This window comes from Prunus mume, linkage group LG8 (assembly GCF_029339155.1).
Source record: "Prunus mume cultivar Tortuosa linkage group LG8, ASM2933915v1, whole genome shotgun sequence".
Taxonomy (NCBI): domain Eukaryota; kingdom Viridiplantae; phylum Streptophyta; class Magnoliopsida; order Rosales; family Rosaceae; genus Prunus; species Prunus mume.
The window spans coordinates 3275189-3288510 of NC_142705.1; the positions used below are offsets into that span (position 1 = coordinate 3275189).

Sequence of the window (13322 nt, forward strand, 5' to 3'; positions counted from 1 at the left end):
AGGAAACTAACTCAATTTCACACAAGGAAAGAAGAGAGCACAGAGAGGAAGAAGCCGAAGAAGAAGAGAGAGATGGGAGGTGATTGTAACGGCAGCTCAGCTTCCGAGTCTTTTGTGAAGAAACCCACAATAAAGTTCACCAAGCTGTTCATCAATGGAGAGTTCGTTGACTCCATTTCAGGTTTTCTTCTCATCATCATTTTTCATTTCTCACAACAAAGCTAATAAGTAAATAAGCCATAGCTTTTCACGTCCAGTTGTTCTTTCTGTCCTTTTCTCTTCTTCCATGCTTTCATTCTCCAACCAAAACCCTTTTATTCATTTGCCAATTTGGTCGTATCTGCATGTTTGTCTGATCCAAAACTCTCAAAATTCAATCTTGGCCACTTTTCAAGCAATAACCAACAAACCCATCTCTGTTTTCAACTAGTGCATGCCATATGTATGAAGATATGAGCAACCCACATGCTTAAGTCAATCACAGTCACTGATCAAATTGTTAAACTTTCTGATCATTTACTAATGTGCTAACACGAAAAATGGGTTTGTTTCTTATGATTTTGTGAACCCAAAAAACTTGAAAAGGGAAAACATTTGAGACCATAGATCCAAGGACAGGGGAGGTGATAGCTAGAATTGCAGAAGGAGATAAGGAAGATGTTGACTTGGCTGTGAAGGCTGCTCGCGCCGCGTTCGACAATGGCCCTTGGCCCCGCTTTCCTGGCGCTGTATGTGTCTTTTACTCTAAACCCTTTTTCTTTTAACCTGTACTATTTTTACCTTATTCGACCGTTCAATCAAGACCTAGTCTTGTCCTTTTAAAATAAAAATAAAAATTTAATGATCAATATTTAAAAACAAAAAATTAAATCTTTCACCAAATTAATTAATTGCTCATTACACATGTTTCTAATTTTACCTACATCATTGGACTTTTAATATAAAAGATTTACTATTTTCAGAGAATTTTGTCTATTGGGTAAAATTTTCAGAGCATTATTGAGTGTTTTTTTGTTTGTTTGTATAAATTAATTCCTTGAGTCACGAGAGCTTGTCGTCTGGAGGAGGTATATATGATTATTTTATGGTCCAATTTTAGCATATGAATATGAAATGTGATAGCAGCCAGTTATAGGGGTGGAATATTTTTTGGGAGATTCACAATTGTATTCAATGTAAGGGCCCAAATTATAAAAATATTTTATATGAAATAGACTTTAGAAATACACTCAAAACCCATTTACAATATAACAAATAGGCTTTTAACTTTTTATAAATTACAAAATTGTCATCGATTTATTAAAACAAGCTCAACCTCAATACCTCATAAAAAAAACTCAAAACACTCAATAGGGTATCAAAGTAATTTAATAATCAAAATTTAATTTAATAGGGCCAGCCATCATTTTTTTAAAATTTATTTTGAATTTGTTTATAAAAATTAAATAGTGTAGTGTTTATCTATATCATTAGCGCTTAAAATGAATATATGACTAAATATCTTTGTTTATTTATTTATATTCAATCGTGGCTAGCACCATACCCTCACAGTCTTCAATAATTTCTGAAATCCATTTAGTTAATGTGGACAGGTTAGACTTTAGGTGATAATTTAACTCTATTAGGTATATATATTAAGATGACGTACGAAGAAAAAAGTCTTTTAATATCATAGTCAGAAGGATGGCGGCCACGAATAAAAGCAAAATGATATATTTTATTTAATTTCAAAAATTATTATTCGCACTAAAAAAAAAATCATTGTGCAACCCTATCGCGCTTGATGATATATATATTTTTTTAGTACAAGCGATAATCTAAATTATAGGGAAAATGAATTTCTCACACACACAACTAAAATGACATAAATGTTCGAACATGAGACATCTCTTAGTGCATGAATCCATGACAATATTTTTAGATAACAACTCCTATATATATATATATATATATATATATATATTTTGGGTATGAACCACGAGGTGGTCCTAGATGGGCCCCAATTATGGTGGCTTTGCCTTAACCACAACCAGACTAATTCACACTGGGTCGGCCTGTAAAGGGTAAAGTGTTGGCAGTAGTGACTCCATACGAGAGCATGGATCGAACCCTTGACCTTCTCTTAAGGAATGAGAGTGCCAAACCACTCACAACAACTCCTATATTTTACAAGTGCCAATAACAACTCCTTTTATTTTATTTTTGTTTAAATATAAAAATCTTCATAGTTGCTTGTGTTATACGACGCTGCATTAATTTTTTAGATCTTATAATTTGAATAAAATCATTTTCAAAGTTATCTTCAGTGTATTATTTGATAAGAAGGTTTCGTTGACAAAAGTTTAACAGCATTTATGAATAAGAAAGGTCAAACTCAAATGTCATTTTCGTTAATAAAATAAAAAAGGATTCGACCAAAAAAATTTACAAAAAGAAAGATACAAAAGGAAAAAATGAACGTCCTTTTCTGAACGAAAGTTTAAATTATGTATTACCATACAATTAGTACTCAGACAAGTCAAATTGCAAAAAAATCCAGGAATGAAAGAGATGGGCATGTAGAGGCGGTCAGTTCAGTACTGTAGCTAATAATAAAACCTGCTTTGCCTTTGAGTATTTAGATTTAGTATGAATTTGAACTAGTTTTCTATATAATTCATCTATGAAGAATTAATTTTCTGTACAAGCAGTTGTTTATGCGCGTGTGGATGATTGTAAATGATTGATTAGTGAGAAATTTACTGTAAAATCCGTATTAATCAGTGTGCTATCAAAGCTCTAAGTACTATATTGCCTTGAACAATGTTCAGGAGAGGGGAAGGATAATGATGAAATTTGCGGACTTAATTGACCAACATGTAGAAGAACTAGCTATCTTGGATACCGTTGATGCTGGGAGGTTGTTCAACTTTGGCAAGGCCGTAGACATACCTCAGGTAGCAGAAAATCTACGCTACTACGCGGGTGCAGCCGACAAAATCCATGGAGATGTGCTCAAAATGTCCCGCGAGCTTCAAGCCTATACGTTGCTCGAACCCATTGGTGTTTTGGGGCACATCATCCCATGGAATTTCCCAAGCACCCTGTTCTTTGCAAAGGTCAGCCCTTCCTTAGCCGCCGGGTGCACTATGGTCATCAAACCTGCTGAGCAAACACCTCTCTCTGCTCTGTATTATGCTCACCTGGCTAAGTTGGTAAGCTAGTTAGCCATGCTAGCTCTATGTGCGTGTATTAATTTATATTGGTATTATTGCTAATGTGGCTTATTGGTGGTAACTTCGGCTTGTAAATTTCTTTATGAAGGCTGGTGTTCCTGATGGAGTGCTCAATGTCATAACTGGATTTGGACAGACTGCTGGTGCTGCCATCAGCTATCATATGGACATTGACAAAGTAAACATCTTTCATTTAAAGGAACATTTTCTTACAACATTCGAGGATCGTACTCGAATGGCTTGCTGTAATCTGTGATGTTTGATACTTCGATCTTGACATTTTCAGGTCAGTTTTACTGGTTCCACAGAGGTAGGGCGTTTAGTAATGGAGGCTGCAGCAAAGAGCAACCTAAAACAAGTTTCACTTGAACTAGGAGGCAAGTCACCCCTTGTGATTTTTGATGATGCTGATATAAATATGGCTGCTGACCTTGCTCTCTTGGGAGTCCTTTACAACAAGGTAAAGTTCCTAATTTTATTTCAACTTTTAAATTAACACTTCCTTTATAACAACCTGGTTAGATTATGTTAGCAGCACTAACTCTGTGTTATCAATTCATATTTTCAGGGAGAAATTTGCGTGGCGAGTTCTCGAGTTTTTGTTCAAGAAGGGATTTATGATGAACTTGTGAAAAAGTTAGAGGAGAAGGCAAAAGCTTGGGTAGTTGGGGATCCTTTTGATCCAAATGCTCGTCAAGGACCCCAGGTAACTAAACAGTTGACAGTTAAGATCCAAGATCATGCTTTAATTAGTAAATGCCTTCTCACCAATTTACTCAAAATTGCAGGTTGATAAGCAGCAGTATAATAAAATCCTAACCTACATTGACCATGGGAAGAATGAAGGAGCCACTTTGTTAACAGGAGGAAAACCTTTGGGGAACAAGGGATATTACATTGAGCCAACAATATTCACTGATGTCAAGGTACATCTTCAACTTCAGAAATGCAATCTGATATGATTAAAAAGGGTCTTGACATAATTTTTCTCAGGACGACATGCTTATAGCCAAGGATGAAATATTCGGGCCGGTGATGGCGCTGATGAAATTCAAGTAAGTGCAGCTCTCAACTCTCATTTCTTTTGTTGTTCAATTAATCCAAGCAATATTGGGGAAGGGGGATTTGAACACGGGACCTTGGATTCGAACATTGTTTTACTCGTGTTTTGATATGAGCAAATATTGTAGGACAATTGAGGAGGCAATACAGAGAGCAAACAACACAAGATATGGGCTAGCAGCAGGGATTATAACCAAGGACTTGAATGTGGCCAACACTGTCTCGAGGTCAATTCGTGCTGGCATTATTTGGATCAATTGCTACTTCGCTTTCGATCGAGACTGCCCTTATGGAGGATATAAGATGAGTGGCTTCGGCAGAGACTTTGGCTTGGAAGCCCTCCACAAGTACCTCCACACCAAATCTGTCGTCACTCCCATTTACAACTCTCCCTGGCTTTAAATGATCACACTCTGCAAGTTGGCAGATGATTGGGAAATCACATCATTTGTAGCAACTTGAATAATGCAATAAACTACTAAATTCAATATATATCTGTATTTTTATGAGGGAATGGAAATGTCAGATTGTATATTATCTTTTGTTTCTGTTGTTTGTGATGCAAAATACACAAGTTGGAGTTTGACGTCTATTGGACATGGGTTGCAAATTGCCCTCTGGCAGCGAAGGTAACATGATGTCTATACATTGCCCTCGGTCAACGGGTTCTTCACAATAGACCTGTTAAACTAGGGAAGGAAAAATCCAATCGAAATGGACAACTCCAATTAACATGCCTTGCCCCACTTAACAATGGTAGGACCAAGACTCATTAAATTGAACAATTATTAATCGCCTCCGGAATAGTTACTCTAAATTAATACGAGAATTCGAATTTGGGATGCAGAGAAACGAGAATTCGAATTTAAGTGCAAAGAAACTAGAATTCGAATTTAAGTGCAAAGAAACGTTAGCTGTAGGGAAAGAGACACTTGGGAAGCTAGGAAACGAACACTTCGGCCACCTATTTAATGGAATATAAATGAACTTAAGCCCAATCCTGATTCAGCCACCAAACAAGTCCTCTATGTGTAGCTGGGTCTTGAATAAATTGTCGGAGTTTTGTTTTGTTTTTTTACTGGATTTTGAGCCCATAATATACCCAAAAACGGGACAAAATTTAAAAAGTTTGGAAAAAGCTGAGCCCAAAACACCAGAACGACTTTGTAGACAGCCCAAAGCCAGAATCCTCCCTTCGCCTCCTGGTAGTTTATGAAATTGATGAAAATGGGGACAAATTGATGATCAGATCAGAGCAATAACAACGAAAACCAGAATATCACGCCAACGACAACATCAAACTCCATTGATCTCATGAAATCAATTGGCAATTTATTTTGCCTATACATCTTTGCATCTTTGTACATCCTCGCTCTCGACTCACAACACACACAGACAACTGACAAAAACCATTACACCAAACATTATGTTCATAATAAAAACCCTAAAACGACGTCAACGTCAGCGTTTTTAGCTTTCCACAATACTATTTTTGTTTGCCAACCTTGCCCCTGAGCTTCACTTCCAGAATCCTCTCCATCTTGGAGAGCACGGCCTGATTCGGTACCGCCTTGCCATTCTCGTACTCCTGAACCACTTGAGGCCGCTCGTTGATCCGCTTGGCCAGGTCGGCCTGGCTTAACTTCTTCGCCAGACGCGCCTTCTGTATGGCCTGCCTCACATCGGTCGAGACCCGGTCCAGCGCCGCCGGCTCGGTCCCTTCCTCGAGCTTCTTCACGCTGACGACCGGCGCTGCCTTCTTGTTGGAGCCCGCGTCGAACTTCTTTATGGTCTGGATCGGCGCGCCGGACCGAAGCGCCTGGTTCACAGCCTTCGGGTCGCGGAGGTCTTGACCCTTGGGCCTGGACTTGTGGATGACCACCGGCTCCCAGTCCTGGGTTATCACTCCTGGGTTTCTGCTCGGCATCGTCGGAGATCTGAAGAGAGAGTCGGATAGATGTAGAGAGAGAAAGCTTGGTCTCGTTTGCGATTGGTAGAGAAGATGATCAGAGGTGGTAAAGACGGACGCTCTTTATAGTGGGGTGAGAATCTGGAACGTTCTCAAACTTTCTTTTTTAGATTTTTTATGGATGGAAAATTGAAAATACGCGCGGGTGGCGGTTATTATGTGCCGCGCTGGTTTTGTTCTCCACGTGTTCTTCGCAGCGTAATGCTCGCATTGCTTGAATAGAAAATACTGTGGGCGCTCACAACGTGGCAGTCTACCATTCGTAGTCTTGGTGCCTCGTTCTACATCCTCGCAGTAGAGGACATTTTAAGAACTCGAGCTAAAACGGCTTGTCGTATATAAGAGGAGTTCATCTAGACGTGGCGCGGACTCGCTAGGCGCTGGTTGGGTCCTCTCTGTTAAATAGTATCGCCGGGCGGCTATACCCGGGATATTTTTTTTCCAAAAAAGAGTATAGCCTGATAAATAGTATAGCCATGCGGCTATATGTTTTGGACACGTGGCAAAGCGGGAGCTTAGGGACAGCTGGTGGTCTTTTTTTAATTATAAATGGTATAGCCGATCGGCTATAGACTGGGATTTTTTAATTTATAAGAAGAGAATAGCCGACGGCTGTACCACGGTTTTTATTATTCAAAATAGTATAGCCATTCGGCTATACCTAGGATTGTTATTATTAAAAATCGTATAGCCGCGGCTATACAGTTTTAATAATATATTAGAATATTTAAATAGTATAGCCGCACTATTTAAATAGTATAGCCGCCCGGCGATACATTTTTATATATTCTAAAATTTTAATAGTATAGCCGGACGGCTATACATTGTTAATAATATATTAGAATATTTAAATAGTATAGCCGCGCGGCGATACATTTTTCATATATTCTAAAATTTTAATAGTATAGCCGAACGGCTATACATTGTTAATAATATATTAGAATATTTAAATAGTATAGCCGCACTATTTAAATAATATAGCCGCGCGGCGATACATTTTTCATATATCCTAAAATTTTAATAGTATAGCCGAACGGCTATACATTGTTACCTAACCTCTCCTAAGCTGGCCTGGGCTTTTCTGTAGCTCTATTTTCCTTGGATCCGGGCCGACTAAAATTAAAGGCCTATATTTAAATAGTATAGGCGGCGAATATTTAAATCGTATAGCCGCGCGGCTATACTATTTTAATATTATAGGTATAGCCGATCGGCTATACCTGCGGCTATACAGTTAAATATATTCCAAAATTTCTGAGAATTACATAGAAGAAGCAACATAATTGATCTATGCATCTTAGGTGTTTTACCCAATCCATCATATTATAAAACAACTAGAAAGGCCCATATGAGGAAAAGTTAACCAACTTGAGTTAAATGACGTAAAGCTTCATCGTGTAAGTGAAAATTTGCAACAGAATCCAGAGCTTTTCCTCTCTTTTTCTCTTGCAGAAGGTACCTAGAGGCAAAGGAACAAGAGTTAGTTAAAAGTGTTTCAGACGGAATAACATAGAACACACGCTTGTGCAAAACTACAAAAGCAATTTGTATGATGTAATCGCCAATTACACAATATTCACTCTTAGCTGTTTCGTACTACAACAGAGCCGTCGTCTCCATTTATACCAGTTTTGCAGGAAAAAAATAGGAGAGAAAAATTCACTTAATAACTAGTTTTATTAGAATACAAATATACCTGGCACACAGTCGCATTTGAGGGGGTTTTAATGCTGAAAGCAATTTATCTGAACTTGTCCACTCATTGTTTGGTGAAGTCAATAAATTGAACAACACTTCCATGCTGTTTTTCCCAGAAGTGAATTCCCTGAAAGTTTAAAATGTTATTAAGTATGCTACTCTCTAGATGCTAAAGTAACTTGCCATTGCAGTATGAAGCTTACACAGAAGCATCCTGGGATGGGGCTGAGAGTCGCATGTTGTATGTCTTCACCTTAAGAAAGTTTTGATTGAGAAGCCAGCTTAGATAGGAGCCACTGCATGTACCCTGGGATGGGGCTGAGAGTCGTAAATGTCTGATTTTAAAGGGAAGAAAAGGCCATGTGTCAGTAAGAAAATCTATGAGCAAGACTTAGATAGAAAAGTATGATTAATTTATATATCCTCAAATTTTTAAAAGAGACTGAAGCACTTACAGAAATATTTGTCATTTCTCTTTTCACAAGTGTGATCACACGTTTGATTAGAAACCTTCCCAGGTTGTTCCCTTGTAAGCCAGGCTGTGGAATTTTTTCAGAATTCAGATCAAGCAATGGTAGCAAAAAACCGAAGATAAGAGGTCAATATTCCCTTTCAAAAAGGAAACACAGAGTTGAAGGTTATTTAAATTCTAGAAATAATCATTAATGTAACAATATGCACACCAGAGTTGATGATATGGAGTAAAACAAAGCGGATGTAGCCTCACATTCGGGACTAGGAGGGTCATCCCACAAAACTTCCTGTCATACTGATATAGAGTCTAATGAGCTGAAATAAAACTGACCTGTACTGTTTGAGCCACATTCTTCATGAGTGCAACTTCAACGAAAATAAGCGGTTCACCATACTATCTACTGAATAACCATAATATTGCTCTTAGGTGACATCAAAAATTAATTACCAAAGAGACAACAATAATAGAATACCAGGTATTGCTGAATGTAAATATCCAAAACAACGGCGACCGAGTCCCAGCCTTCTCTTGAGATCTATAAGATTACTAATTGGGTGCACAACCTAAACAATATAATAGGACGACATCAAGGTTACATACATATAATATACCTAAATTTGTTATGAGACAAGGAAGACTGGGCACCTCATAATCCACAATTTTTTCCAGCAAAGAGGCTGGATCATCCCATGTGATCTGGTGAAGCTCTAATGCAGCAGGGCTAAGCCACGTACTAAGTTTTTCCTTCAAGTAGGAACCCAATGCTCGCAAAGACACAATATTTTCCTCTATGAGAATATGCAAAAATAGCAATTCATGGAGTCTGATTTCATCCTTGACATTATAATATTAATGTTATAGTATATAATATATATACATATATATATATATATATATATATATATAGGTCCAGGTTATAGTTGGGGAGTCAGAACGTGCGTTTAACTTAAAACAAAGAAACCAAAACCTTAAAACGAAGTCGTTCCATTGAAGAAAACCTTAAAAAAAACCACCTCATCTTCTTCATCGCGCTATTTGCAGAACGCAGAAACAGCAGCGCTGTTCTGCCTCGCTCCGCCTCGGCCGCCTCACTCCGCTAAACGTGCAGCAAGCTAAACAGACGAACGCTTGGGGCAATTTCCATTTGCCTCGCTCCGGCGCACCGGGGCGCGATTAGGCATGCTTTTGAAAACATTGGGGTATATGCAGATGGTGGCCAAGATCTGTATGTTCTAGGCGGGGGCTAGGCGGGCTAGGCTGGGGCTAGGCTCGCTAGGCGGTCTAGGCGGTCTAGGCGGTCGCTAGGCGGTCTAGGCGGGCTAGGCTGGGGCTAGGCTCGCTAGGCGGTCGCTAGGCGGCCTCTAGGCGGTCTAGGCGGTCTAGGCGGTCTAGGCGGGCGGGCTAGGAGGGCGCTGCGCCTAGAAAAAAAAAACGGCATTTTGGAATCTCCAAGGTCAGGGAAGAGATCACGATGGTGCTATGAGCGAGAGACAGAGAGATGAGGATTGAAGAAGAAGTCTGAGCGAGAGAGAGGGGCTGGAAGATGGCTCTTGTTAGAGTTAGGGTTTGAGAAGGAAAATTGCATTCATATGTTGAAGAAAAACAAAACAAAAGAAGAGATGGGCCCCCGATTACTCCTCTAGGCGTAAGACCCATGCGTGCAGCCCGGCTAGTGCTTTTAGACTCCGGAAACTTCATTTTGAGAGATCATATATCTGGAGGAATCTTTTGGGAAAGCTTTGATTATCCCTGTGATACTTTCTTACCTAAAATGATGATAGGATTCGACAAAGGAGGAGCTTAGAAGAGCAATATTTGGGCATCCTGAGGACAATGCTGGTGTTGAGAAGTGCTCTTTTAACTATAACTATAAGCAGGTGGTGGATGGGCTGGTTTTGGAGATGAAGCAGCAGCCAAGGAAAATAATGGTGAACTTGGGTTTGGCATTTTTATTTGTTATGGTACTCTGGTTCTATTTCAAGCATACAATCCATTCAATTCAGGAAATTAAACGCCAAGAACTGTAAATCTGTAATAACTGCTCATGCATGAATTGAATAAAAGGGCTTGACCATTGGAAGGTTATCCCTAATTCCTTTACTTACATTTTCATTGTAAAATTTGATTTACCAGTTAAAAATTATTGTTATGTTCTAAATGTTGTTTCATGTTTGATAATTTTCCCAAAAGAAATTTTATGCTAAATTGTTTCAATCATAACTTAAAAGTTCATAAGACTGGTGCAAATGGGATCAGCATCCAGCATGAGAAGCAGATACATGCCATAAGTTTAGGTTAAACATAACTGAAAGTCTAGTTGGATATCATGGTAAAACTAGGTCTTATCAAAGACAATATTCTGGTAACACCAGCAACTCAACTTAATTGCTTTCTTCATTTGGGAACTCCAACCTGAAAGCCACCCACTTGTCATCACTAACGGGCAGCACCGTTATGCGATTAGGGAATGCAATATCAGGAAATTCTGTGTAAACTTTAACCCTGTTGCACAGCGAGTAACTCCTCACCCCTGTACCTTTCCCAACATTTGTGACAGCAGGAAGATTGGGTTGTATAAATGCTGGAGAGAGGAAGGGCTTTCTTCAGTTGAAGGGAGCATCGATTCAGAGCATGAAGAAGGATTTCCGGTTTCTTTCATTTTATCCATTTCCGGTACTGCATGAAATGAATCACAGACCTCAGCTTCGAGATTGGCGTTGGCCGATAAATCGTGTAATGTGCCTGTTTCATAAATGCAAAAACAAAGAGTATAAAGGTTTTTGGACAAAACAAGAAGGTTCCTTTTACACTAGCTAGTTTCCTTTCCTGCCGTGTGCACCAAACTTTTACCTGCTTGTTATGCAGAGAATAGAGGACAGCAATAGTTAGTCTTCAATGAACATTCCTTGAGCACCAAAAAATCTGAAAGCACAGCATCATTTTAAATAGTCCGCTTAAATTATAGATGGGGTAGGTGGTAAACTGTGAGGGCAGCCAAAGTATGGGGCATCTAATATTTAAGTATTGTTAGCCAAACCTTAACTCAAGCATACACCACAATTATTGGGATTGCTAAAACATACTAAACAATTCGACAACCAATATGTAACGTCAAAATTACACAAGGAAGGACATATCAATATTTCTCTGAATCCATTAATTTTTCCATTAATTTTTTCTTGCAAAATTAACATATTTATTTTCTCCCTGCTGAAATACAAGAACAGATACTACACCCATAAGGCATCAATTTAGCATCATGTATATGCAAACTTGCATATACTAAATAAACCAGATACAAGCGTATATCACGTATTCGAGTAGCCTAAACCAGCCAGCCTTAAGTCAAGCATACAAAAAACTTAGTAGCATAGTTAACAACATCTCGACTATATCCACTACAAATAGTCACTTGTAAATAGTGAGTATATCATTTTACTCCTTAGAGGGTGTTAGTGTAAATAACTCTTTAATAAATAATAGAAGAAATAGAATATAGTGTGCAGCATAACATTTCTTTGCTTTTCCAAAAGGAAACGGGTACTGCATTACATTTTAGATCACCTAAGCATAATACAAAACTTGGTTTAAGATTTTAAAGATTTTAAAGATTTTGAGACTACCTTACAATAATCACTATGAGATACAAGCCTCTTATGTGCGTGAAAAATCAAACACTCCAAGCACACGTTTTTCATGTTCTTCATATTCCATGACACTCTGGGGGAAAATTTAAGCATGAGCAACAAAAATTGAAGGTTGAGGGAATAAGTACACAAATTCAAATCACACACAAAAAATCAGAATGTGTAAGTAACATCACATACTTTCCGAGTATTTACATCCCAAACTGTTACTATTCCCTCATAATCAGTACTAGCTATATGGTTTTTCCAGTTCAAGCAACTAAACTTTGAACTTGTAGGCTTTCCCCTGACGCCTGATCAAAATTCCTTTACAACTGGAAGTGTTGGTGCATGTATGTTATTTTTATTGTTTTGTTGTTAAAATAGCAGGAACTGTTTCATTGATAAAGGTGGAAAACCTTCTGAGATGTCGGTTGATACTCTTAGTTCAATGCTAATGAGTACGAAAGAATGGCTGGAGCTGTTCCGTTGATAAACATGGGAATGGTACTGTTTGTACCAAAAATTGTATTTTTGCCTAAAATGGAAGATAATGTTCCATGAACATCAAAACGGCCAAAATCTGGCTAGAAGACATGCATTGCTGCAGTCAGTTGGAGTGGGCCCAAATTTCAACTTCCAGTTCTCAAATCAAGTTTCATCCTTCATGATTCATCTCTATGTCTACTGCAACATATCCAAATTTTGGTTTATTCGGACAAATGTGGAATCCTAAGAGCTGAAAACACCAGATGCACAGCGCTAGCAAAATGCTTATAGTGCTCAATTCGGGCCCAATTAAGGCCTAATTCAAATGCTCTAATGAATTGTCTTTCTTCATGGAAGTTTTTCATTAGAATGTCTACTACAACATATCCAAATTTGAGATCATTTGGATAAATGCCAAATCCTTGCGACATCAAACATCAGAAGCATTCCAGCAACAGTGAAAGCTGAAAACAGTGGCAATTCGGGCCAGCTTCCAGTCCTCAAATGAAAATTTGTTCTTCATGAAAGTTGTTCATTTGGATGTCTACTGCAACATATCCGAATTTGGCGTCATTTTCACAAGTATTGAATCTCCAGGGCATTAGTCATGATTTCTGTTCGTGACAGCAGTCTGTGACGACCAGTCAGTAGCCACTTGTCTATTTACAAAATATTATAGCCGCGCGGCTATACTACGGTTTTTTATATATTATATATCTATTTATAAAAGAAGGATTTCCGCTCGAGTAGAAAGGACAATGTCTATTTAGCTTTATTCTCGATTTGAC

The 13322-nt window shown here is 38.4% G+C and overlaps 2 protein-coding genes and 1 long non-coding RNA gene across 4 annotated transcripts; 1 reads left to right on the top strand and 2 right to left on the bottom strand.

The window, feature by feature from the left end:
* ALDH2C4 (aldehyde dehydrogenase 2C4) lies at positions 1–4867 on the top strand. Its single transcript, XM_008244387.3, has 9 exons — positions 1–181; positions 586–728; positions 2811–3194; positions 3304–3393; positions 3502–3675; positions 3784–3921; positions 4004–4141; positions 4209–4270; positions 4406–4867. The coding sequence occupies exons 1-9, from the start codon at positions 73–75 to the stop codon at positions 4677–4679; spliced, it is 1512 nt and encodes a 503-aa protein (XP_008242609.2). The 5' UTR covers positions 1–72; the 3' UTR covers positions 4680–4867.
* A 689-nt stretch (positions 4868–5556) lies between these two features.
* MBF1C (multiprotein bridging factor 1C) lies at positions 5557–6289 on the bottom strand. The gene has a single exon (XM_008244386.2). The coding sequence runs from the start codon at positions 6202–6204 to the stop codon at positions 5764–5766; it is 441 nt and encodes a 146-aa protein (XP_008242608.2). The 5' UTR covers positions 6205–6289; the 3' UTR covers positions 5557–5763.
* Positions 6290–7432: 1143 nt separating this feature from the next.
* Positions 7433–9303, bottom strand: LOC107881675 (uncharacterized). 2 transcript variants are annotated; one of them, XR_001678293.2, is made up of 7 exons: positions 9065–9303; positions 8892–8982; positions 8750–8819; positions 8400–8483; positions 8148–8279; positions 7943–8071; positions 7433–7705 (listed from the first exon to the last, which is right to left on the bottom strand). It is a non-coding gene; the product is annotated as an uncharacterized LOC107881675 (long non-coding RNA). The 2 variants fall into 2 exon arrangements; XR_016122523.1 differs by having other exon boundaries at positions 8400–8553.
* Positions 9304–13322: the final 4019 nt, after the last annotated feature.

Coding starts and splice junctions, on each gene's coding strand:
- ALDH2C4 (XM_008244387.3), top strand. CDS start 73: ATGGGAGGTGATTGTAACGGCAGCTCAGCTTCCGAGTCTTTTGTGAAG. Junction 3,676..3,783: donor TGGGAGTCCTTTACAACAAG/GTAAAGTTCCTA, acceptor TCATATTTTCAG/GGAGAAATTTGCGTGGCGAG. Junction 4,142..4,208: donor CAATATTCACTGATGTCAAG/GTACATCTTCAA, acceptor AATTTTTCTCAG/GACGACATGCTTATAGCCAA.
- MBF1C (XM_008244386.2), bottom strand. CDS start 6,204: ATGCCGAGCAGAAACCCAGGAGTGATAACCCAGGACTGGGAGCCGGTG.